The following is a 27,227-nucleotide window of genomic DNA, read 5'->3' on the forward strand; positions in this document are numbered from 1 at the left end:
CTCCTACAGCTGGAATTATAACATTGAAGACAAGGAGCTACATACAGATGTTCCCACAATTCTGACTTTCTCAATGACACAAGGATGCGTCCTACAGCTGGCTGTATAGTCCTGACCGCTGCATCCCCCGCTGTGTATTTAGTGACCTGCTGGGATTTTGGACATTAATTCTCTCATTCCATTGAGAATGTGATTATCACACAATGTGACTGACATTAAACCAATTTCAGAGAAGGGGAAAAAAAAATCATCTCTCTGCATTGGCCGGGAATCGAACCCGGGTCAACTGCTTGGAAGGCAGCTATGCTCACCACTATACCACCAATGCATTTGTCAAAAACACCTCTCCCTGGTGTCACATGTACTAGCAAAATGATTCATTCCTGCACAGCTAATGAGTAGGGTGTGTGGGCTGGAGGCAGCCTGTCAGCTGTGAGCAGAGCCAGGTTCCCAGAGTGACTGACAGATGGTCTTAAGGGTGTTCATCTGTCACCTTCTAGTGGGTGTGTGGTACATGGAGGCAGCCTCCACTCCTGGGTCTCCTGAGGAAATAAAGTTTCTGTGCAAAATAACAAAACTTTTCACCGAAAGGAGGGACAGGAGATGGCCACACGATGGCACCAGGACACAAGGAATGTAACACAACACGATTCCTCTATGTGCAGTGACTGACAAGTGATTTCTCTCCCCTCTCCTGTATTCAAAGAACTGTTTGGTTTCACCTACAAGGCTGACACAGTTCTATCGATGGTGACACTGGGATTGAAGGATTCGATCATATCATTAAAAATGTAAATATATATTAGTCTGAACCTGAGCGCTCTGTTCTGACAGGCTGGTGTCCCCAGTTCAGTTCCAAATGCTCTTCCAGAAACACCCCTGGGACCCTGCACTCCCTAGTGGGAGTGAAAGGAGAACCCCCCAGCTCTGGCCTTAGCTCCAGGGTGACAGATCAGGGATGGGGGGGAAGTGACTTCTTTGCTGCTGAGCAGGGAGTCAGACCAGTTCTCTGGGGACCAGCGTTCCCAGTTGAGCCAGGCGGCTTCCCTGCTCCCTGGGGCCTACAGGCTTAGACTGGTCCTGAGGACACCCTGCTGCTCACCCAGCCACGGAGCCAACCCTCAGGAAAGGCAGCGGTTTGGTGCTGCACTTCAGCCTCGTCTGAGCAGTGATCCGGGGAACCCCCGGAATAAAGACTCAACTGGGCTGATTTCTGGGCACTTCCCCTACACAGCCAACACCCACCGACTTTCCTAAAGCATCAACTCCTCCTGCTGCTGCCTGACACTTGAATGCAGCTGGAAATCCCCATTCCTGGAAGTCAGGGACAACTGCTGCCTCCCCATACTGGGGGAGGGGGGCACAAGCTAAAGGGGAGGACATGTGACCTCCCCACCTGTCTCCTCCCCAGTCCCACGTTACCTGTGGGGGGGAAGAGGCTCTGTCCTCCCCCTGCATCGGCTCCCCTGGCACGTTTGGCTGCTCTCCCTGGCAGCCAGGCCCCTGGCAGGGAGCGAGATGGAGCCGCTCCCGGTTGCTGAGTAGTGCAGGGTAGCCAGCTGCCTGGGAGAGAGGGGGAAGTGGCAGCCCATTCCCTACCCAGGCTCGGCTTCTGGGGACGGGTCCACTCGGAGCATGCCGGGGGAGGAGGGGGGACCCCGGCTTGCTTACCTGCCGTCCCCAGAAACCGAGCCTGGGCAGGAGGCAGCTCACCGCTCAACAGGTGCAGCGTCCCAGTGGCCAGAGGAGAGTCTTGCCCCACACCTTCCATGCCCCACCTGGGCCGGCTGCTGGAGGTGCATTTGACCCTGCATCACCCCACCCCTCCTTCCCAATATGTCACTTCTGCTGGGAGTGCTTTTCCACAGCCAGTGAATTCCCCCCAGGGCTGTTCCAGGGGCTCCTGCCCCACCCCAGGCCGGAAGGGGCAGTGACCTCTCAACACCCCTTTGTGACTCCCAGGGACCCTCTAGAGGCAGCAACTCCATGCTGGGCTCTAGGGCCCCCCAAAGCACCCACTGGGGAAGGGGGGCAGTAAACCCCCATGTCAGGAGGTGCCTGGAAGTGACCATATTCTCACAGCCCCTCCCCCTCACAGAGACAGCCCGCAGCCCCCCCTTCACAGCCCTCCCTTCACAGTCACATCCTCATGGACCCTGTCCCTCACAGTGACACTCCCATGGCCACAATGACCCCCTATAGTCCCATCACCCCAGGAACCTCCACCCCTTTCCCCTGTGTCCCGGGTAGCCCACATTGAAAATGCCAAGGTCAGGGCAAGTTAATACAGGTGTACGTGGGTGTGTATTTGTTATTGGAAAGGGTTGGATCATAAAGCTAAGCTAGAGAGTTCACGTGTTATTTTCTTTCAAACTCTGGTACGAATACTAAACAAGCCACCCTAAGGCTTGAAAGTTTTGAATAAGTTTATCTATCTACATCTAGGCCTACAATCCTTTTATTTGACAAAACCAAAGTGAATTCTCTTTGTACCCTCAAAACAATTTTGAAACTTACCGCCGTTGTCCGAAAGTGTTTTGGTGTTAATATTTGTGGCTATGGGATATTTTATCTATGTACTTTCTCAGATGTCATTTGCTACATCTTTCTGGGAGCCTTTCTCCCCCCTGCCCCGCCGCCGCCACTTATTTTCCTTCTAAGAACATAAGAATGGCCGTACTGGGTCAGACCAAAGGTCCATCCAGCCCAGTATCCTGTCTACTGACAGTGGCCAATGCCAGGTGCCCCAGAGGGAGTGAACCTAACAGGTAATGATCAAGTGATCTCTCTCCTGTCATCCATAGAATCATAGAATATCAGGGTTGGAAGGGACCTCAGGAGGTCATCTAGTCCAACCCCCTGCTCAAAGCAGGACCAATCCCCAACTAAATCATCCCAGCCAGGGCTTTGTCAAGCCTGACCTTAAAAACCTCTAAGGAAGGAGATTCCACCACCTCCCTAGGTAACCCATTCCAGTGCTTCACCACCCTCCTAGTGAAAAAGTTTTTCCTAATATCCAACCTAAACCTCCCCAACTGCAACTTGAGACCATTACTCCTTGTTCAGTCTAGATCCATCCTCTTTGGAACCCCCTTTCAGGTAGTTGAAAGCAGCTATCAAATCCCCCCTCATTCTTCTCTTCTGCAGACTAAACAATCCCAGTTCCCTCAGCCTCTCCTCATAAGTCATGTGCTCCAGCCCCCTAATCACTTTTGTTGCCCTCCGCTAGACTCTTTCCAATGTTTCCACATCCTTCTTGTAGTGTGGGGCCCAAAACTGGACACAGTACTCCAGATGAGGCCTCACCAGTTTTGAATAGAGGGGAATGATCACGTCCCTCGATCTGCTGGCAATGCCCCTACTTATGCAGCCCAAAATGCCGTTAGCCTTCTTGGCAACAAGGGCACACTGTTGACTCATATCCAGCTTCTCGTCCACTGTAATCCCTTGGTCCTTTTCTGCAGAACTGCTTCCTAGCCATTCGGTCCCTACTCTGTAGCAGTGCATGGGATTCTTCCATCCTAAGTGCAGGACTCTGCACTTGTCCTTGTTGAACCTCATCAGGTTTCTTTTGGCCCAATCCTCTAATTTGTCTAGGTCCCTCGGTATCCTATCCCTACCCTCCAGCGTATCTATCACTCCTCCCAGTTTAGTGTCATCTGCAAATTTGCTGAGAGTGCAGTCCACGCCATCCTCCAGATCATTAATGAAGATATTGAACAAAACCGGCCCTAGGACCAACCCCTGGGGCACTCCACTTGAAACCGTCTGCCAACTAGACATGGAGCCGTTGATCACTACCCGTTGAGCCCGACGATCTAGCCAGCTTTCTATCCACCTTACAGTCCATTCATCCAGCCCATACTTCTTTAACTTGCCGGCAAGAATACTGTGGGAGACCATATCAAAAGCTTTGCTAAAGTCAAGGAATAACACATCCACTGCTTTCCCCTCATCCACAGAATCAGTTATCTCCTCATAGAAGGCAATTAGGTTAGTCAGGCATGACTTGCCCTTGGTGAATCCATGCTGACTGTTCCTGATCACTTTCCTCTCCTCTAAGTGCTTCAGAATTGATTCCTTGAGGACCTGCTCCATGATTTTTCCATCTCTACCCTCTGACAAACAGAGGCTAGGGACACCATTCCTTACCCATCCTGGCTATTAGCCATTAATGGACTTAACCTCCATGAATTTATCCAATTCTCTTTTAAACCCTGTTAAAGTCCTAGCCTTCACAACCTCCTCAGGCAAGGAGTTCCACAAGTTGACTGTGCGCTGTGTGAAGAAGAACTTCCTTGTATTTGTTTTAAACCTGCTGCCCGTTCATTTCATCTGGTGGCCCCTAGTTCTTATATTATGGGAACAAGTACATAACTTTTCCTTATTCTGCTCCTTTCTTTCTCCTCTTTCCCTGTCTCACCCCTTCCCCCCCTCTCTGGCAGTCACTCTCTCCGGCTGGGCCCCTGCAGGGGCTCCCAGGAGCTGGTCCCAAGAGCCTGCCTGTGGCTGACAGACACAGGCGAGCAGCAGCGAGGCGGCTCCAGCCAGCAGCCCAGGTTGGTGACACAGGAAGGGGCTGGAGCAGCGCTGAGCGTTGGGTGCTGGGAGGAAGGAGGCGGGCAGCAGCAAGAACAAAGCCCAGAGACCAGACACCTGGGCGTGGATGCTCCTAAAATCCCAGGCTGCTCCGAAAACCTCCATTTTGATCCGGGACCCCGGGCGGAGCAGCTGCTGCTCCCCCCATTGTGCTGGGGGCGGGGGGAGCCCCTCATTAACCCCTCCCTGCCCAGACTTTCTCCAGCTGGGACCAGCCCCCTGGGCTGGAGACGGCAGGTGAGTGAGAAACACCGTGGGAACGGGCAGGAAAGTGACTCTCTGCCCCAGGGAGTCTCCGATCTCGCAGCCCCTGGGAATTTGCTCCCCGGTAAATGGGGTCGGAGCTGCCTGGGCAGGATCCGCTCCACAGGCAAAGCCGGGGGCTGCAGGTGGGGAAAGAGGCCCCAGAGCTGCCCCCCCCCACCACCCTTTGCCTGTCTGGTCGGGGGAAGGGAGGGATGAGAAATGAACCAGAGGTGGAGGAAAGGGACAGACCGTGTGAACTGGAACAAGCAGGAGTCTGGATTTATTTGGGCATCAGCTTTCGTGGGTAACCCCCCCTCTGCCCACTTCTTCATCGGCACGGATGTGTTTGTGGATACAGACTAACAGGGCTACCCCCTCTGATACCTGACACCGCGCAAGTGTGGACTGGGGGAGTGTGAACTGTCTCTGGGCAGGCAGGAGATTGCAGGGGGAGAAGAGCAGGGGAAGAGGTGGGGTGGGGGGATTAAGTGTGAGTATGTTGGGGAAGTTGTGTGTGAGGTGTGTGTTAATTGCATCTTCTCTGATTTTGTCACTTTTCCCTCAAATGTTGAAAAAATTCTCTCCACTTCTTCCCCCTTTCTCTCTAATGATCAAATATGGCTATCAAATCCATGTGGACCCACCCCACACACACGTTTCTCTCAAACGAGTCACCTTTTACCCTCCCAGATATTAGCCCATTTTCTTTCTGTTTCTCAAATCTCAATTTAAAATCTCCTCAAATATGGGGTTTTTTTCCTGCCCAGTCTATCTGCAGCAGTTTGTCCTTATTTAGGTGGGAAATTGTTGCCCAAATGGGATGGGGGGAGGGGGGGTTACTGGGTGTTGTTTGGGAGAACCCTGAAACATGGCTGACTCTGGGGTGGGGACGGTGGGGTGGCCAGTCTCTGCCAGTAACACGGCCTGGAAGGGGCACAGGAGGGGAAGGGGGGAGCCAATGTCTCCGGTGGAGGATCCACTCCCAGCTGCTGTTTCCCCCCTCAACTCAGCCACCTGCCCATCTCCTGGTGTACACCCCCTCCCTGGCATCAGTGACACAAAGGCCTTCCTGCTCCCCATGTGAATGGTGGGGGTGGAGAGAACTATCTCTTTCTGATTGTTTATTGAACGTTCCTATTGAATCCCTTCAAACTTTCCCCCTGGAACTATTGAATCTCCCTCAGATCTTGGTGTTTTTCTCTCCTATTCTAAAATATTTATTTTTTTATCCATTTTTTTCTCCCTAATTCCTAAAGATCGATATAAAATACTCCCCTCCCCCCCCAAAAAAAATTGTCCCACGTTCTCTGAAGTTATATTACTAACTTAATATGCTCTTGAGATGTCCCCTGGCAATCTAAATATAAAATATTAACATAAAAATCTCATTCGATTTTGTCCTTTTCTCAAATTCTTGAGTATTACGATAAAATTCTTGCTGCTGTTGCTCTTTTCCTTTCTGTTTATACAATATTGATAAATCATTCATTTTGCCTCTTTAGCTATTATTGATCATTGATATAAAATCAGGGTGGATTGATTTAAATCACGGTAATTTAAAGCAGCAATTTAAATGATTTAAGTAACCCAGTGGAAAGCCTTGATATAAACTTTTCCATTTGTAGTAGGGTTTTTGTTTGTTTGTTTTTGTTTTTGTTTTGTTTTGTCTAAAGAAAGGTGCATTCCTTTTGGTTGATACAACCATTACAACATGTTGATTTAAAACTAAATAGACACTTTACCCTAGATTGGTGGGGATGCTGGAACAATTTTTGTAGTGGGGGTGCTGATGATGGAAACCCTGGAAACTATGTATTTGGTGTTTGCTATTACAACTTCAAGCCAGAGGGTGCGGCAGCCTCCCCCCCCACCCTCCTAGTTCCAGCACCACTGAGATTAGGTACATCTTTTTGCTATCAAGGAGAGTACACTATAACTAGATACATTAAATAGCTTAACATTTTCAGATTTTTATTAATTGTACGTTTTTAGTACATTAGAAAATGGTGAATGATCTATTGCTGATTTACTAGATCATTAACTTTTTGCTAGTGATTCTGTGCTATGCTGCATTAGGATGGTAACTGGAATTTAATTAAATACACAAAGCAGCGTATAACATTTATTTGTATTAAACTAAATAATCTTAGGTTTCAGAGTAGCAGCCGTGTTAGTCTGTATCTGCAAAAAGAACAGGAGTACTTGTGGCACCTTAGAGACTAACAAATTTATTAGAGCATAAGCTTTCATGGCCTATGGCCTACTTCTTCGGATGCATATAGAGTGAATAATCTTAAATGTCTTGGATACATAAACTTCTTTTATCAAAACATGTTTCACATGTACAACTAAGTGATTTATTAAACAGAGCGATTAACTCTAGTTAGCAAATTTAACTGATTATTTCAGGTCAGCCTGGGAAAATGTTCAAATATGTCTGAAAGAGACTTCATCTTTCATTCCTTGTTAGTGTCTCTTTGTGTCAGAGGCTTTGTCCCAACACCTGTGATGACTTTGCCAGTCTATGGCACCCAGTGGCACAGCTCCTGGTGCCCACAGGATCAAGCCCTTAATACAAACATGACCTTCTGTGCCGTATTTATAAAGCTTGACCTCAAAAGTTAGATGCTTTTTTCTTTACATAGAAAAGCAGCCTTTAATGTCAAATGTTTGGTAGAGGCTCCTGGATTCATCATATTTATTTGTTATTTAAATAGTTTAACAGATTATAAAAGGCCTAGGCCTTCAAATATTGTGTATTAAATTCAGAATTCATTTTAAACAGGTTTATTTTGTAAAAGAAAAACTCATTATAATTTAAATAATAAAATCAAAAGAATCTGATTTAAATATCATTAAAAATGTAAATAAAAATCATCAATTTTTATACACCCTGTGTAAAATCCTCACATTTTCCCACTTTCCTCTCTAATTTGTGAAAACTGACCCCAAATTCCTCAGATTTCCTCCCTTTTCTCTTTAATTACTGAACATGGAGATCACATCTCAGATTTTACTATTTTCCATGTCATTATCAAAACTGAATTAAAAAACCCTCTCCATTTTAGAGGTGTCCCCCATGCTTATGTAATTGCAGCAACTCCTGTTTGGCGGGAACCTGAGTCATTCTCCAGATTGGAAGTTGCAGTGGGTGGGGCTGATTGCCTAAAAATCAACTTTCCCCTCTCATTTGAGAATCGTTTGTGTCCCCATTTATCTCCATTAAAAGGTTGGCTGATGAAAGTGACGTGTCCCATATTTAGTAGACATCAAAGCCAGAGGCTTCCCCATATTTGTCTCCCACCTGCTAACCGGACGGTAGGCTGGACCCTTTCCTTTTCCCCAGATGGGGCAGGATGAGGGGGTCACTCCCCATGGGGGCAAACAACTTAAATTTGTCCTCTCCCGCCTTCAACTATTTATGAGCGGGATCGTATGACGGCATTGCTTGTGATAGTGGCGGTAGGACTGAGCAGCCTTGGGTTCCACTTTATGTCTTATGTTCCTAAAAGCTGACGCTTCAGAGCTTCAGCCAGCCCCCTGCTGGGGGCAGGATGGGATTCCCTCACCCCACGTATTCTGGGTTTTTATTTATTTATTTATTTATTTTCGTCTCCTTCCTCTGAAGCCTCAGGGCTGGTCTACACTGGGGGTGGGGATCGATCTAAGATACGCAACTTCAGCTACGCGACTAGTATCTTAAAAGTAGTATCTTAAATTGAATTACCTGCAGTCCACACGGCGCGGGACCGATGGCCACGGCTCCCCCGTCGACCGCGCTACTGCCATTCGCTCTGGTGGAGTTCCAGAGTCGACGGTGAGCGCATTCAGGGATCGATATATCGCGTCTTAACGAGACGCGATATATCGATCCTGGATAAATCGATTGCTACCCGCCGATACGGCGGGTAGTGAAGATGTACCCTCAGAGATGGCCACGGCTGGAGACAAGACACTGGGCGGGGGCCAGGGCTCTGCGTCCGCACCGAACATTCCCTCTCCCAGGTGTTTGGCTGGCTGGTTCTTGCTCACGTGCCCACGGTCTAATTGATCACCACAGTGGAGTCGGCCTAGGTCAGATTCGCAGTGACCTTGGGTATTTTTCCCCCCTTCCCCTAGAGCGTGGGGTGCAGGATCACTTCCCGGGATTATCTGGGTGTATCTCACTGAATCATTTCCCTGCCATTGCTTGGGGCCTGGGGCACTGGTGCACCTGGGTCCCTCCACTCCTCTTCCCGTAGCACAGAATAGTTCAGGCTCCTGTGGGCTGTGAGACTTTGGTCTCAGGTCAGTTGTTGGGTTTAGTGTGCGGTGCTGGTGGACTCTGATTTACAGGCGCTGAGGCCAGAAGATCAGGTTGTCCCTTCTGGCCTTAAACCCTATGACCATGGCTCAGTGACTCTAACCAGACTATCCCCAAACCCCATGACAAATCGTCCCTGTGAGGGGTTCCTTCCTCCAGCACTGAGATGCAGCCACCTCTGGGGTGGATCAGTGGCCATTATTGGCCAGTGACAAGGCATGGACATTTTTTAACTATTGTGGCTCCTCCGTGCCCTCCATTCTCCTGTGAAAGTATCACCCAGGGCTCCCTCTGCCTGTGTGAATTAGGGTTACCATATTTTGTGCCTCCAAATGGAGGACACTCCACGGGGCCCCAGCTCCCCGGCCCCGCCACCCCGGACCAGCTCCCGGCCCCGCGGGCCCAGCCCCGCCACCCCGGACCGGCTCCCGGCCCCGGCCCCCCGGCCCCGCCACCCCGGACCGGCTCCCGGCCCCGCAGGCCCGGCCCGGCCCCCGGCCCGGCACCGCGCTCCCGGCCCGGCACTGCGACCCCGGCCCGGCACCGCACGCCCGGCTCGGCTCCCGGCCCGGCACCATGCCCCCGGCCCCGCACCGGCCCCGGCCAAAGAGGCCCCGGCCGAGCCCTCCCTCCCAATTTTCCCGGACATGCCCGGCTTTTGGGGATTTCCCCCTGGACGGGGATTTGAGCCCCCAAAATCCGGACATGTCCGGGAAAATCCGGACGTATGGTAACCCTATGTGAATGGCTGGCAGGGGGTGCAGGTTCTGTTATCGAATCTCCGTCACAGCTCAGGGAACTGCCCCGTGTTCCCCCTTCTTGGGCCAGCAAGGGCCCATGTTTAGGCTTGTGGCTTCTCGCAGTCACCTCGCTTGGGCAGAGACCCGCTGCTTTCTCCCTCCTGGCCTACACTGCGATATTCCCAACAAGCCAGACTGCCCGAACAGGCCAGCGTCTGTACCGGGCTTTTTCTCCAGCTGCTCTGCACAGAATGATAGCCTGCCACCCAAAGCTTTCTGAGCAAACGCTTATTCTTAAGGTGAAAACATTACAGAGAGAACATATTTAAAGATAAATAAAAGAACGTCCAGACCTGCTAAAACAGGGGTTCTCAAACTTTTGTACTGGTGGCACCTTTCACATACCAAGCCTCTGAGTGCGACCCCCCTTATACATTAAAAACACTTGTTTAATATATATATTTAACACTGTTATAAAGGCTGGAGGCAAAGCGGGGTTTGGGGTGGAGGCTGACAGCTCGTGACCCCCCATGTAATAACCTCACGACCCCCAGTTTGAGAACTCCTATGCTAAAAGCTTACCAGAGATACCTCCTCTCCCGCACCACACTCCACCAGTTGCCTGGCAGGAGTCAGTCCTTCAAACCTCACCAAGGGGGGTTTCTGTCATGACCAGTTCATGACAGCCTTACCTGTTCGCTCTTCATAGAATCAGAGAATATCAGGGTTGGAAGAGACCTCAGGAGGTATCTAGTCCAACCCTCTGCTCAAAGCAGGACCAACCCCAACTAAATCATCCCAGCCAACTAAATCATCATCTTCCATGTCCCTCACTCATTTGTCTGATCATCACTGGGACTCTAATTGTGTCTCCCTCTTCCTGCCTGGGCTTCCCACTGGTGCTTTAATACCCAAATATTGAAGGGCTCAGATTTCACCCCACTATCCACCGTGGTTTGGGAGCGTTAGTGGTGAGCTGTCCGGAAACTCCAGATCCAGCTGTACACCTCAGGCCATGAGCACCCTGGAATGGGATATCTTGGGCCTTCGTGGCAAGCCTGATATGGGGAGCCAGTGCAGATTCCCCAAACTCTAACGGAGAAGTATTGATGCCTGAGGTGCTTGTTGGAAGAGAAGGAGCCGGTGGTCCTGTTTTGGACCTGTTTTATCCACCTGCTTGACGTTGGTGCTTCTCCAAGCTGTCTTGTGGGGGTGGGGATGGAGAAAAAGACTACGGACCATCAGCAGATTTCTTGTTTCTAGCTAGCGGGTGGTCGTCTGATGACTGACCCTGCTGAGATCCAGAAAGCAGCTGTTTCCTTTTACAGTTCTCTGTATGTCCCCAAAGCCTGTGACCTGCTGGTAATGACAGGGGTTATCTCATCTGCCCGGAGAGCTGCAACAGTGCCTTCAGGGGTGCTGAAGTACACCTCTACACCGATATAACGCTGTCCTCGGGAGCCAAAAAATCTTACCGCGTTATAGGTGAAACCGCATTATATCAAACTTGCTTTGATCCGCCGGAGCGTGCAGTCCCACCGCCCCCCCGAAGTGCTGCTTTACCACGTTATATCCAAATTCGTGTTATATCGGATATAACTGCTCATTATTTGCAAAAAGTTTCTGCTGGGACTGTTCTTCTTGGGGAAAACCCCGTGTTACCTTCACTAATTCTCTCCTCTTCTATGAACCAGATCCTTGGGCCACCAGGAAGGTTGTTGTCCTGGAAGGATTTGGTAAACATTCCTTTTGCAACCACGATCGAGAAGCAGCTCTGTAGCGTATGTGCATTAGGCACCCAGTCTGATTTCCCTGGTTCAGCCTAGAGGATGGCTCGGCGACGGTGTGTCCCCAGCTGTATAAACCTCCTTCCTAGGTGCTCTGGTGACTTGTAGTGGAGAGTTCCGCATAGCGCCTACCCCTGTGATGTCTGTGCAGTGCCCTTTCGGTTCAGCTTTCAGTGTTTCCGTTTTTTCTACATTTCCCCAATTGGTTCCTCCCTCACCCCACCTCCCCCAGCCTTCAGTGGTTTGGGACTGGTTTTCTTCAAGCCCCTGTTTGTTCTCAGAATAGGATACAGTGCTCGCATTTGACAGGTTTAATCCATGACTAACTTTTGGCAGGGTCGTGCGAAACTGGCCATTTTGAAATCTCAACAGAACAGAGTGGCCGGGGTAGGGGGGCGTGCTGTGCTGGGCCCGTTGCAGGCCCTGAAGCTGGCCTGGCTGCAGATTGTTTACACCTTTTGGAAACAGACTTGCAGTCTGGACCATTTTCTGTTGACTTGGTGTGTTAACGATATTTAGAGTGAAATTGGTGGTGATGCTTTAATGATCCATGCTTACTTTTCTCTTAAGATGTTTTACCTTATTTTATTCATATATTTTGTGTGTGTGTATATATATATATATATATATATATATTGTGATAGACCCAGACCAGTTGGGAACAGCAGAGTAGCAGAAGGGAGATATACTGGCCACTGGATGAGTAGTTTTCTGTTCCCTGAGTGACCAGAGCAGGGGCTGCTCCAGGCTAATAGACCACCTGACTCCAATTAACCTGCTAAGAGTCAGGTGAGGCAGTGAAGCACCTGACTCTAATTAAGGCCCCTCTGATGCTATAAAAGGGCTCACTCCGGGAGCCAGAGGAGAGGAAGTGTGTGTGAGGAACTGGGAGCAAGAGGTGTGTGAGAAGCTGAGAGTGAGTAGGCATACTGCTGGAGGACTGAGAAGTACAAGTGTTTTCAGACATCAGGAGGAAGGTCTGGTGGTGAGAATAAGGAAGGTGTTTGGAGGAGGCCATGGGGAAGTAGCCCAGGGAGTTGTAGGTGTCGTGCAACTGTACCAGGAGGCACTCTAAACAGCTGAAGTCCACAGGGCCCTGGGCTGGAACCCGGAGTAGAGAGCGGGCCCGGGTTCCCCCCATACCTCCCAACTCCTGATCAAACACAGGAGGAATTGACCTGGACTATAGCCCCTACCAGAGGGGAAGGTCTCTGGACTGTTTCCTGACCCACAGGGCGAATCTGTGAATGGAGCAACTCTGCCAATAAGCTAGGGTTACCATATTTATCAAATAAAAAAAGAGGACCCTCCACGGGGCCCTGGCCCCGCCCATTTCCCAGCCCTGCCCAACCCTGCCCCTTCCCCGCCCCAACCCCGCCCTAACTCCGCCCCCTCCTCCCTCCCACTCCCAGCCATGCGAAAAGGGCTGCCCGAGCGCTACCGGCTTCACGGTTTGCCGGGCAGCCCCCAGACCCTGCGCCCCCGGCCGGTGCTTCCCCAGCGCAGCTGGAGCCCGGGAGGGGAAGCGCCCAGCCGGGGGCGCAGGGTCTGGAGGCTGCCCGGCAAACCGTGAATCTGGTAGCGCTTGGGCTTCAGGCAGCCCCTATGCCTCCGGACCCTGCACCCCCGGCCGGGCACGTCCCCTCCCGGGCTCCGGCGGCGCAGGGTCCAGAGGCACGGGGGCTGCCCAAAGCCCGTAGCGCTCGGCTCTTAAACAGAGCCGAAGAGTCAGGGGAGGAGCAGAGCAGCCACGGGAGGGGAAGTGCCTGGCCGGTATTTTTCCCGGACATGTTTGGCTTTTTGGCAATTCCCCCCGGACGGGGGTTTGATTGCCGAAAAGCCGGACGTGTCCGGGAAAAACCGGACGTATGGTAACCCTAAATAAGTGCAGAACCCACCAAGGTAGAGGAGGAACTTTGTCACTATATATATATATATATATATATAGTAATTTTATAACATTGTTAATGGTTTATAATGTGATTTTACGTGACTAGAGGTGGTTTTTATGTCCTTCTGTCTGTCTGTGTGTCTCACTGAGGATTGTGGGAGGTTGAGAGTGGGTTTGCTGTTCTCTCTCTGTTTCTTTCTGCTGAGGAAATGTTTTGTGTGTGTGTTTAGTTTGATGGTTATTGTGCACTTAATTTTAGGCTGCCTTATATATTATCAAGCTGTTGTCTGCCCTCTGGGTTGGCACGGCCCACCCAGGGAACAGAGACCTCCCTTTGTAGTGGAGTCGGAGGGTTTAACCTGTGGACACGGGTTGCAGAGACTGTGACTCTGTATCAAAATATGCTGCATCCCTCCTGCATGAGCAAGGCTGTTGTAGTGTTTGTTGTCACACCTTGCCTTGTTGAGCAGGTGGTTGGGTGGTTTTGTCCTTGTTGCCCTCTCAACATCATCTGTTAAAGTCACTGTCTCTAATGTCCCTACTTTGTAAAGGAATGAGCAGATGGCATGAGACCCGGCAAGCTATGGAGAAATCACCAACCCTCTTGTGAGCATTCCCCGGGACTGTAAACCCTGGAGTTTGGCACGTCTGCTCCTTCCATAGGCAGATTTTTTATGATTTTAAACAGTGGTTCCAAAAATGTCCCCGAAGTATAGGACTGGGGAATGTGTGTGGCCAGTGAGAGTCTGGCGGGAGTCTGACACGTTTAGTCAATCAGTGCCCGAGAAAGAGGTGGGCTGCCCGAGGGAGCTGTGGCCCTGGGAACATGGGTGTTTCTCTGAGTAAAGAGCGAGGTGGCTATGGCAGAGACTGAGGGGCCAACGGGCTGCAGAGGCCTCTGGGGAGGTAATGCCCTTTACAAGCTGACTGGTTCTGGGACTCCTGACTGCGAAATGGAGGTGGAACCTGTTGCTATGGAATCCGGGGCCTTCGCTGGGGATTCTGGCTTGTGGGGAAAGCCCCATATTAAAAAATGGCCACAGACGGTGGAGGGGACCCCGGTTTCTGAGGGCGCTGTGAAGCAGGGTAGTTGGCCAGTGCAGTCAGGGAACGCACTGGTAAAAGTAATACCTGACCGCAACCCAGGCCCCCTGAGCAGGGCCGGCTCCAGCATTTCTGCCGCCCCAAGCAAAAACCAAACAACAACAAAAAAAGCCGCGATTGGCGGCTGCAATCGGGGGGAGGGGGGGGGAAGCCACTATTGCAATCGGCGGCAGCAGGTCCTTCGCTCCTAGAGGGAGTGAGGGACCTGCCACCCCCGAATTGCCGCAGGTGCCGCCCCTCTCCCTCGGCCGCCCCAAGCACCTGCTTGTTAAGCTGGTGCCTAGAGCCGGCCCTGCCCCTAAGCAGCTGTGCTTGCAACAGGGAGACACCCTGCCAAAAACCTCCCCTCAGCACTCGGCAGCACTCTCTGTGATTGTGTGCCTCCTACAGTGCCTGTCTCAGAAGAAAGTGGACATTTCATTTTTGCAAGACTCTTGCACAGATTGGCTTTCCGATTGGAGAGGGGCAGTTTTTCTGAGTCATGGTTCCACCGGGAGCGTGGGGGTTGCCTTTCTCTTTGCAGATGGGCTGGTTCTGCAGGCAGTTGTTCCAGGACTTTTATTGATGGTTCAAGCTACTTTTGAGCAATATCATCTCTTTTTGATTAATGTGTAATCTCCTACTGTAGAAAAATACAGGGTACTGCCCCTCCCTCCCCCCCCCAGCGCTTGGGTTCTTTTTTGGCAATTTTTTTTTTTTTTTTTTTTTTGACAAGTGCTATTTTAATGTGGGGAGGTGCGCAATTTTAATGGTACTCTTAACGACAGGTTGGATAGGAATAATCTGGAACCTCATCCACTGTCTGCTCAGTGACTTTCAGCTCTTTTACAGGTTGCTGACCTGACTGACGTGTGACAGTGTAACCCACACACCTCCTGGGTGGGGTGTTCTGTCCCATGTAGTGACACAGAGACCACTGAGAGAGAGAGAGAAAATGAGTTTGCTCTACAGACTTAACTAACAGTAAGTTGGCTTTTAGCTCATGCACTAAGCTCCAGAGATCTCAGGTTCAATCCTGCCCGACCATGACCGGGGTCTGTTGGTGTTACAACAGCATTTCCAACCTGCGGTGGGGGTGTTTGGCGGCACGGCGCTTGGCGGGAGGTGTGTATGATGGCGGGGGGGGTTCGGCAGCGCGGCGCTCAGCGGGCAGGTTCGGCAGCGCGGCTCGGCGATGGGGGTGTTTGGCGGTGCTCGGCAGGAGGTGTGTGTGGCGGCAGGGGGGTTCGGCGGCGCGGCGCTTGGCGGGGGGTTCGGCGGCACGGTGCTCGGTGGGGGGGTTTCAGCGGCACGGCACTCGGGGGGGGGGGTGTTCGGCGGTGCTCCGCGGGGTGCCGGGTGTTCAGTTGCACGGCGCTCCATGGGGGGCTCGGCGGCTCGGCGGGGGGGTGTTGGTGGCGCAGTGCTCCGTGGGGGGGGGCGGTGCGGTGCTGAGGGTGTGTTATGGCGCTCTTTTCTTTTTTTTTTTGCTTGGGGCTGCAAAAAAGTTAGAGCTGGCCCTGAAAGCATATGGGTGATCTCCAATGGAGAATTCTTCACAGCGGTATGGCCTCGAATGTGTGCATCATTTGACTCAGAATGTGTCCATGTGTGCTCTGTTACATGGAGGAGACTGTTTTTCATCTGTTTCTTCCTTGTTCCAGGTTACACCCATTATTTGTTGTACTTCAGGGTATCTTTTGGTTACAGTCCCTTGATTTTTCTCATAGTGTATTTCCTTTTACTGTTAAGTATGGGTTCACTAATAGATCTACAATATGCCTTGTGAACGTCACTTTGAGTCAAACAAAGACAGCTATTTTGAAAAACAGACAATGTAAAGTATCTGGTACTGGTATTGCCAATGGGCTTCATTTTTTAATATGTTTTTTAGTGGATTTCTGCCTTCATTTGGAATTTAGATACTCTACTCATACATAATTTGGATCACATTGTGGAGTGGTGGGCTACTGGAAATCCACTTAATAGTTTTAGGGATGGGGAGTTGTTTTATGAATTTGTATTTTTTTTTCTTGATGGGTTTTTTTTTTTACTATTGTTTTCTGTTCTGATTTTATTTAAAGTCTTTTAAAAGCCAAACTCTCTCTCTCTACTGAGGAGACTTGGATTGAGTTTCCTGGCTGAGATGCTGTTGTTATCTGGAAGCCCAAGTTGAGCTGCTCCTTCTCTCCCAGTGGGGTCTGTGCTGGAGAGTGACTTTATTTAAAATTTCTTCTGTGCTGAGCCAAGGTGAGGAATTTCTCCAGTTGGAACAAGCCCCGTAAGGCGGCTCTGCCAACATCAACTCCTGAGCCCGAGACCTCAAGAAAAGTGCTGAGGACGGGCAGCAAAGTGATTCTGCATAATCTCATTCCTCATCTCTCCTCCCATTAGTAGTTGCAGGAGCGATCCAGCCATAGGGAAGAAAATGACCCAGGAATGGGATTGTCCAAAGTGGAGGGGCAGGGAGAGGGGAAAAGAGACTGAAAGGGGCAGTGGAAGAAGTAAGTGGGGAGAGCGATTCCCAGCTCTCTGACCTGCCCAGACACGCTGACTGCAGCATCCCTGGGCAGATTCCCTTTCCTGTGAACAAGGGGAGGAGCAGAAAGAGGAAAAGCCACTTCCTGTTCCCTCTGGTGGGGTGTGTGTTGTCCTGGGGACCAGGTCTGGGGAACCCCCCAAAATGACTCCTTTGGTTCTGTTCTACCATTTGGTACAGAAAGTTTGTTACTGGGAGGATTGAAAAATATCTCGGTGGATTTAGTCCTCTTGGGCGGGGCCAGGTCTGCACTGTAATAAAGTGACCAAGCGTTTTCCCAACGTGGCAGAATCTCGAGTGTCTCTCTGCAGGGAAGAGCCTGGGGCAATTTTGATGTGAAATTTAAATGAAGCCTGCTCTGAAATCTCCCCAGTTGCCCTTCTTTGATATGAAAGAGTACAGAATGCTATCCACATTTTACTCCAATCCCTCCCATGAGACAACAGATGGAACTGGCTGTCGGCAAACCACTTCAGGGAGGGATTATTGAGTAATTGCTGCAGGGAGAGGAACCGTAAATATATAGGCAGTGGGAGCTTCTGGGGAATGTGGTCTGGAGGGGGAAGGAAGTGCCTATGATAAAGAAAGGAGGGAGACAGAGTGTGACAAACCTGTTGGGACTTGGGGCCTAGACTCTGGGAACAGACCCATAGGGCAGGGGGTGGAAATTCCCTGGTTTGTGGAACAGGAAATAAATCCCCGGACTGGTTGGGAAAACTGACCAGACTCCCAGTGCTGGAGCCTGAATGAGAGGCTGCAATGACAGTTGAGGGGGCGCGCTCAAGAAGGTTTGTGTGATGTCCTGTCCCCTGACATCCAGTTGCTGGCAATGAGGAGCGGGTTGGTCTTCCCACAAGGGAGTTGTCCCTGGGCCCTGCTAGGGGCTCCATCTCCTGTATCAGCCTCTGGTTAGCAGGTGTGTGATGAACGTGAAGACACTTGCCCCTGTGTCTTCTAGGGGATATGAGGGGCTCTCTCTTTCTCCCCTCACCTTGATGTCTGTTGGCTGCTCTGTGTGGGGTGGGGATGGGACTCTGTTGACTGTGAGCCTCCCAGAGCTTCTACTTGATGGGCCCTGCTGCCCCATGAATAGTGGGGCTGTGAGTGGGGCAGCAGGTACTGAGTGTGGGACTCTTGCTCTTTCAGGGGCCGGTGACCTTCGAGGAGGTGGCTGTGTATTTCACCAGGGAAGAGTGGGCTCTGCTGGACCCCGCTCAGAGAGCCCTCTACAGAGCCGTCATGCAGGAGAACTATGAGAATGTGACCTCGCTGGGTAAGGATTCCCGTCCCCTCGGTTATTGTAATGGGAAATTAAGTGTTAAGTTTCACGTCACCCCCACAATGCAACTCAACTGTGCCCTGTTTCAGCATCACCCCAAGATGCCGGTGACACACACACCAGCGCTGTACCCTGCCCTGCTACAGAGCACTGTGGGAACAGAGCCCAGGAGCAGAACAGCGCAGAGTCTAACGTCTTCTCTTTGCTAAGGCAAAACGTGGGTTTAGGTCTGATGTAATGAACAGAAGCTGCCTGGTCTGCACTGAGCCTGTTACACATAAACCATCTCAGGCTGCAAAACGTTAGCACCCCTTACCCTCTCCCTGAGATTCCTTCTGAGTCATCGCCTTCACTTACCCCTTACTAAGCCCTGGAGACCACTAGCATGTACGCCACCGGAGTGCTGACAAGAACACACCTTTGTATACATTTACTGACACAACTTACAACACTCAGCACTGAAATGGGGCCGACTAGGTCCCTCAGGGTTCACCTGCACCTCTCTGCATACCACAGTCACAGCTCTGCCAAGCTGCTCCAGTTAATCCCTCACCGTTCATTTACAGCTACAGCTGCCAAAGTGCACATAGCTGGAGTGCATGCAGATAAATGCTGGTCTGACCCGGGGTGCCTGGCATAGCCCTCACTGAAAATGCCACGCTCAAGGCAGGCTGCAAAAAGAGCAGATGCTCCCAAAACCGGTGGTCAACACTGAAGTTAGACTCATCAGCCAGTCACAAACTCTCTGCTCCTGATCCCTCACAAAAACAAATCAACAGCCCCCTTTGCTGCATTCCAGTTCTCTGGCTCCCAATCAGCACCTAGGTCCAGTACAGTGAGAAGTTACTTTAAAAGCTCTGCTCACTATACAAAATGTTCTTCTGAACCCCAAAGGGCCAGCCACATTGCCAGGACAATGTTAGGTTGGATCTTACACAAACTACCACTCTGCCAGCCAATCCTTTAGTATCTAAAACTGAAGGTTTATCATAAAGAAAGAAAGAACAAGAAGAGAGTTGTTAAATGGTAAAGCAATCTGCGCTGGTTAGGCCTCAGCTGGAGTATTGTGTCCAGTTCTGGGCACCGCATTTCAAGAAAGATGTGGAGAAATTGGAGAGAGTCCAGAGAAGAGCAACAAGAATGATTAAAGGTCTAGAGAACATGACCTATGAAGGAAGGCTGAAAGAATTGGGTTTGTTTAGTTTGGAAAAGAGAAGACTGAGAGGGGACATGATAGCAGTTTTCAGGTATCTAAAAGGGTGTCATAAGGAGGAGGGAGAAAACTTGTTCACCTTAGCCTCTAAGGATAGAACAAGAAGCAATGGGCTTAAACTGCAGCAAGGGAGGCTTAGGTTGGACATTAGGAAAAAGTTCCTAACTGTCAGGGTGGTTTAACACTGGAATAAATTGCCGAGGGAGGTTGTGGAATCTCCATCTCTGGAGATATTTAAGAGTAGGTTAGATAAATATCTATCAGGGCTGGTCTAGACAGTATTTGGTCCTGCCATGCAGTCAGGGGACTGGACTCGATGACCTCTCGAGGTCCCTTCCAGTCCTAGAGTCTATGAATCTATATACACATAAGACTTCAAAGTCCATATATCAGGTTCTTAGCAGTGTCGGTGAGTTTGCTGGGGAACGCATCTACAGCTTGGATGGGTTGTTCAGTCCTTTATTCAATGCTTCAGTTTGTAGAGAAGTTGCTCTAGAGTTAGGAAGGGGGATTGAAGACAAAATGGAGATGATGAAGCTGCCCTTTATATTCCTTTTGCCATGTGACTTGTACTTCCTTTGTCCCAAACACAAGCTTCACAGCACATGGCATGGAAAAGCCTTAAAGTTCTCTGTCCACAGGCATACCACATGCTTTGCTGGCTCATAAGGTGTCTTCTCTGGTTCCTTTCAATGGGTTTATTGTACAGCTGATGACCCTGGATGGACTATCGTACAGGCTAGGCAGTACTGATGCCAATCTGTCTGGGGGTGTCACTCAGAAACACAGCACTAGTCTGGAGATACAGACATATCTGTAACTCATAATACAAAGGTGATACAAACATATAAACAAGATCATCACACTTGGCACATTCTAACATTTTTGCAGATACCTTGCACCACCTATCTGGTCAGATTCATTGCAATTTTATAATACCGGTATCAACACTATCACAATGTGTTCCACACATTCCATACGGCGTCACAGCTGGTATTCCAATCTGTGGAATACATCACACACACTGGAATAAATTGCCCAGGGAGGTTGTGGAATCTCCATCATTGGGGATTTTTAAGAGCAGGTTGGACAAACACCTGTCAGGGATGGTCTAGATAATACTTAGTCCTGCCTTGAGTGCAGGGGACTGGACTAGATGACCTCTCGAGGTCCCTTCCAGTTTGATGATTCTCATAGTCTTTCCTCATATCTATTCTAGATTCATAGATTTTAAAGCCAGAAGGGGCAATTAGGTCATCTAGTCTGATCTGCTGTATAATGTAGGCCAGAGAATTTCATCCACTTGCTGCGGTACTAAACTGAATACATTTTGTGTGACTAAAGCATCTTCCAGAAAGGCATCCAGTCTTGACTTGAAGAATTCAAGAGATGGAGAATCCACCACTTCCCTTGGTAATTTGTTAACTTTGCACCGCCCTGGCTGACCTGTTCCTAGTGGCGATTGCCAGCTCCCGTGTTAGTGGGTGGGGGCAGAGTTAAGGTTGCATTGCAGGAATGGCATGTCCTTTAACTCTTCATTTCATGGTTTTCAGAGGTTTAAGTGTAGCCACTGTCCACATGCTGGAAGGGCACGAGGCAGCACTAGGCAACCGTAACTCTGCATTCATGAAGCTATGGTCACTTAATTTCCATGATTTTTTTTTTAATGTACTTTTCCCCCTCCCCCCATTATAACTGTGTGTATGCTAGATCGTTTCCTGGCATAGTCATGTCAGGGATTTGAAAAATCACACCCCTAACTAATCAAAATAGTTTTTCTGGGAAAACTTTTCTGTGCAGACCAGACCAGAGTCTGCATACTGGTCTTAGAGCACTTTGAAAAATATTTCTCTTAATCCAGAAATATTGTTATCAATGCAAAACTTCCAAAGGAACTGCCACAGTATGAAAGAAAGCTGTCAGTGGTGAGGCTGAAACCGAAATGTATGGTGTAGCTTAGGTTCAAATGCCACAGCATGTCCCTTTGAGCCAACCAATTATTGTGAGAACAGATTGCTGGAACCCCTCGGGACCCAAGAGTTCTGAAGGAACTCAAATGTGAAATTGCAGAACTACTAACTGTAGTATGTAACCTATAATTTAAATGAGCTTCTGTACCCAATGACTGGAGGAGAGCTAATGTGATGCCAATTTTTAAAAAAAGGCTCCAGAGGCAATCCTGGCAATTACAGGCTGGTAAGCCTAACTTCAGTACCAGGCAAACTGATTGAAACTATAATAAAGAACAGAATTATCAGATGCATAGATGTAAACAATTTGTTGGAGTAGAGTCAACATAGTTTTTGTAAAGGGAAATCACGCCTCACCAATCTACTAGAATTCTTTGAGGGGGTCGACAAGTATGTGGACAAGGATGATCCAGTGGATAGAGTGTACTTAGATTTTCAGAGAACCTTTGACAAGGTCCCCGTCACAGGGCAAGTACACCCTGTCCTCCTTTGGGGTGGGGCAAGGGTATCGCGGCCCTGCGGTTAAGTTCATCTCCTTGCCCTCGCTGTCACGGCAGGATGGGCTAATGGCCACAGTCAGTATGGCTGACCTCCTTAACACGGTTATGCAGCCTAGTGGTCAGAGTCGTGGAAGTGGGCCGCCACCTGGGGGCAGGGGTTGGTGGCCAGAGTAGGGGGACCCGGGCCCTCCCTCCCTCCCCACAGGGTCCCAGCCCAGGGCCCTGGCAGTGGCAAGTGGCCAAAACACACTGACTCAAGATCTGGTTCACTAACTGGTCCACTGTCAAGTTACCCTGGGCTACTTCCTACCTTTTTCCCCGATGCTGTGGTCTGGACGTCTTCAGGGTCTCTGGGTTGCTCAGCCTGCACTGCCCCTGGTGGCTGCGGCCCCCCTTGGGCATCCATAGGTACCTGGGCATCTGCTGGGGTCTCGGCACCTCTGGATCTCGTGATCTGGGATTCCAACTGCTCCCAGGCTAGAGCCTTTGAGGTGCGTCCTCCCTCTATGGCCGCCCACCTAGAATGAGCGGGGACACTCCCTCTTATACTGCAGCAACTGTTGGCGCATGCCCAGCAGCGGTGAGGGGGTGTGGCTTCCTCTGTCCAGAGTGTGGTCTTAACCCTTCCTTATCAAGTGCGGGGCAAGTATACCCCATAACAGTCCCTCACCAAAGGCTCTTAAGCAAAGTAAGCTGTCATGGGATAAGAGGGAAAATCCTCTCATGGATTGGGAACTGGTTAAAAGATAGGAAACAAAGGGTAGGAATAAATGGTCAGTTTTCAGAATGGAGAGAGGTAAATAGTGGTGTCCCCCAGGGATCTGTACTGGGACCAGTCCTATTCAACATATTCATAAATGATCTGGAAAAGGGGGTAAATGGTGAGAAGGCAAAATTTGCAGATGATACAAAACTACTCAAGATAGTTAAGGCCCAGGCAGACTAAGAAGAGCTACAAAGGGATCTCACAAAACTGGGTGATGGGAGAACAAAACGGCAGATGAAATTCAATGTTGATAAATGCACAGTAATGCACATTGGAAAACATAATCCCAACTCTACATATAAAATGATGGGATCTAAATTAGCTGTTACCACTCAAGAAAGAGATCTTGGAGTCATTGGAGTTCTCTGAAAACATCCATTCAATGTACAGCGGCAGTCAAAAAAGCGAACAGAATGTTGGGAATCATTAAGAAAGGGATACATAATAAGACAGAAAATGCCTCTCTATAAATCCATGGTCCATCCACATCTTGAATACTGCGTAGAGATGTGGTTGCCCCATGTAAAAATATATATATATTGGAATTGAAAAAGGTACAGAAAAGGGCAACAAAAATTATTAGGGGTGGAACAGCTTCCATATGAGGAGAGTAATAAAACTGGGACTTTTCAGCTTGGAAAAGAGATGACTAAGCGAGGATATGATAGAGGTCTATAAAATCATGACTTGTGTGGAGAAAGTAAATAAGGACGTGTTATTTACTACTTTTCACAACACAAGAACGAGGGGTCACCAAATGAAATTAATAGGCAACTGGTTTAACACAAACAAAAGGAAGTATTTTTTCACACAACGAACAGTCAACCTGTAGAACTCTTTGCCAGGAGATGTTGTGAAGGCCAAGATTATAACAGAGTTCAGAAAAGAACTAGATAAGTTCATGGCGGATAGGTCCATCAATGGCCATTAGCCAGGATGGGCAGGGATGCTGTGAAGTGTCCCTAGCATCTGTTTGCCAGAAGCTGGGAATGGGCGACAGGGGATGGATCACTTGGTTATTCCCTGTTCTGTTCGTTCCCTCTGGGGCACCTGGCATTGGCCACTGTCAGAAGACAGGACTAGATGGACCATTGGTCTGACCCAGTGTGGCTGTTCGTAATGTTCTTATGTTCTTAGCAGAGCCTGAGCCTTGCTTCACATGTGCATTTCTATTTCTTCTCCTTGTCAGTTTGGCTGATGCTAATCTGAAGTTCCAATTTCTTTAGTTATTAACTTTTTCGATATTGCTCCCCCAGAAAGACAGTAGGTTACTGTGTGCTGGCTGAGATAAATGCCAAGTGGCTGAGATCAATCCGGGGACAATTAGAGCCATACTTTGAGCCCCGGATCTGTGCAGAAAAGTGACTTTGTAAACTGCTTCTTTTGGCAAGAACTTTTTCTCGGGAACCTCTTCATGAAATAATCTCCTATATGGACCACTAACCCTGCCCCACATCCCCATGCGGAGCAAGATAATCTGAGTCAGCATGTGCATTTTAGTGTGATTAGAATGGTCTGAACCTTAACAATAGAGCTGGTGCATGACTGAGCTTCCCCTCTGACTTTGCTTTTTTACCCACTGGGTGTGAAGGAGTTAATTCCTTCTCTGTGAGAGGGGCAGTAATGGCTGTTGGAGTAACGGAAGTCTATGCAGTTTGGCAAGGAGACACTATCAAGAACTGTCCCTACATGAAGTGCCCTGGAGAGACAATGGGAGATCTAAGGACTGGACATTAACTCCTCATGCCTGGGAGCCAAGGGGAGTTCCCAGAAGATGGGAACCCAGCAGGACTGCTATTTGGCACAAAGGGATTAGTTGTGAACAGACTGAGCTTTGAGGTTGATGTTGTCCAGGGCAGAGAGACTGAGCCAGGGAGAGATGAAACGGAGGAGGCTTTGGGAAAGCCGGGCAGATACGACTGATAAAATGAGCTTTGTGTTAAGTTTTGCTTTACCAGACTAACCTAAGAATCATTGAATATATTCCAGCTATCTCTAGCTGAAGGCCGGGGTATATCACACCTAGCCAATCCAGGACACAACCCTCTCTTTGAATCCCTCCACTTACTGCCCCGTCTCTAGCACATCAAAGAAGCTGCTTATCTTCACTGCCAGGGCCCATCCCAGCCTATCCCCACCTTACGTGTCATCTCTTGTTCTGTGTTGAGATGCCGACTCCCACCTCCAGACGGCCCATGATGCCAGCCTCCATCTGTCACGGACTCACAGGTTGTGTCCACTCTTGGCCCCGTGCGGTCCCTGGGGGGTGCCCCATTCAGTGTGACAGCCCTTCTCGGGGGTCCACTCTCTCCCGGGGTTAAGCCCCTCCACCTCCTGGAGCCGCACCTCTCTGAGCCTTAGCACACCTGTCTCTGCCATGGGCACCCTCAGGGAGTCCCCTCGCTGTGGACCCCCGGGGCCTCTACTTCCAAAGGGAATAATGCCGTCCCACACACACCCTGTTCTCTAGTCCGGAGCGACTCTCAGCCAGCATAAAACAGGAGGGTTTATTGAGCGACTAACACAGCACAGGAAACTCTCCGGGCCTCAGGCCTGGCCTCTCTCAGCCCAGCACATCCCAGTCTCCCCAGCATCCCAGTGGGCTCTGCCTGCCCCCTCTCTCCAGCCCTGAGCCCCCCTGTTTCCGAGCTGGGCATCTGATATCACCGGCCCCAAGCCCCGCCTCTGTCCATTGTCTTCTCTCCAGGGAAACAGGGTCATAAACAGGGTTGCCTGGGCCTCCTCTCCTCTCTTCACAGCCCATTGTCCTCCCACTGGCCAGAACCAGCTGTGACTCCTGAGCTGGGCCTCCAGGTCACCAGTCGTCGGGGTCTCCATTCTCCACGCCAGTGGTTGGGGTCCCAAGTTCCATCGCCGGTCCTCTGTAACAACAAACCCCCTCTCCCATCACCTCGTTAAACCGGTAGCACCTAGGGAAACTGAGTCCCACCCCCTCTGCATGCAAACCATACCCCCATAGGAAACGAAGAAACCTTCCCACTTCATCGCACCATCACCCGCTTGTTACCTTTTCAAACAATTCCCTTCGTGCCTTCTCCCATGCTGCTCCTTGTGCTTTGAACGGAGCTGCCCATGCACATCCATGGACTAGCTGAATCTTCTCCTTCCCAACCCTCCTTAACGATCTCCTTCTCCGTGACACTTACAATGACATTACAACATCTAGTCCCCTAGTGACCAACATTGTCCTATTGTTTCCTTGTGTCTGTCTGTCTCCATCTGTCTCTTGTCCTGTTCTTGGCTAGTCAGCTCTTTTGGGGGCAGGGGCTGTCCTTTTGTTCTGTCTTTGTAAAATGTTCAGCACAACGGGCCATGCTTGGGCTATGAGGTACTACAGGTAATAGAAATAATAATGGGGAGGCTCAGGGCAGGGGGAGTGAGGGTGTTGGGGAGTTGAGAAGGGTCTGGGTGTTGGTAGGCTATGGAGATGAAGGTTTGGGGTGTAGAGATCCTGTGTGTTGGGAGGGCTGGAGACAGCGGGAATGGGTGGGGATGCCATGGAGTAGGCGATGTAGGGAGTGTGATGCCATAAGCCAATCTTCTTCCCTTCCTGCTTGTTTTCCTTTAAGCCCCCTATTAAACTAAACCAACTTATTCCCATGGTAAATATCCCAATATCCAGGTCATCATGCAGTATTCATCAATATTCCCCAGCTCCAATGCCGTCACAGCGGGTTGGAGGAATTGGACCAAGGGGCACCTGCAGTGTGAAAGGAAAGGAAGGTTTTGAGGATCTGGGAGCTAGGAGCCGTTTGATTTAGAGCAGGGGTAGGCAACCTATGGCACGCGTACTGAAGGCGGCATGCGAGCTGATTTTCAGTGGCACTCACACTGGCTGGGTCCTGGCCACCGGTCCGGGGGGGCTCTGCATTTTAATTTAATTTTAAATGAAGCTTCTTAAACATTTTAAAAACCTTATTTACTTTCCATACAACAATAGTTTAGTTCTATATTATAGACTTATAGAAAGAGACCTTCTAAAAATGTTAAAATGTATGACTGGCACGCGAAACCTTAAATCAGAGTGAATAAATGAAGACTTGGCACACCACTTCTGAAAGGTTGCTGAACCCTGATTTAAAGCCTTCATTCCATTCTTATTCCAGTCCAGTTTCACTTTATTTTACATATTTTTTTCAAATGTTATTTTCACTTTCTCCTCTCTCTGCTACTTAGTGCCTTCCCCCCAACACACACATCTCTTCCCTACACGCTGTGACCCAGCCACCATTTCTGACATCTTCTGTTCCTCACAGCGGCAAGACGACCCATCCCTGGCACAAATGTGCA

The 27,227-nt window shown here is 49.8% G+C and overlaps 1 protein-coding gene and 1 non-coding gene across 2 annotated transcripts in view; one reads left to right on the forward strand and one right to left on the reverse strand.

Annotated features, from left to right (window-relative positions):
• Positions 1-256: 256 nt before the first annotated feature.
• Positions 257-328, reverse strand: TRNAG-UCC (transfer RNA glycine (anticodon UCC)). Its single transcript has one exon. It is a non-coding gene; the product is annotated as a tRNA-Gly (tRNA).
• Positions 329-4,649: 4,321 nt separating this feature from the next.
• The window catches only part of LOC128823048 (zinc finger protein 436-like), a 30,541-nt gene continuing 7,963 nt past the window's right edge, over positions 4,650-27,227 (forward strand). Inside the window, 3 exon segments of the mRNA XM_054005091.1 lie at positions 4,650-4,836; positions 18,335-18,461; positions 21,025-21,093. Of these exon segments, the coding sequence (XP_053861066.1) occupies positions 18,428-18,461; positions 21,025-21,093 (103 nt within the window). The 5' untranslated portion in view covers positions 4,650-4,836; positions 18,335-18,427.

This window comes from Malaclemys terrapin, chromosome 15, assembly GCF_027887155.1.
Source record: "Malaclemys terrapin pileata isolate rMalTer1 chromosome 15, rMalTer1.hap1, whole genome shotgun sequence".
NCBI lineage: Eukaryota > Metazoa > Chordata > Testudines > Emydidae > Malaclemys > Malaclemys terrapin.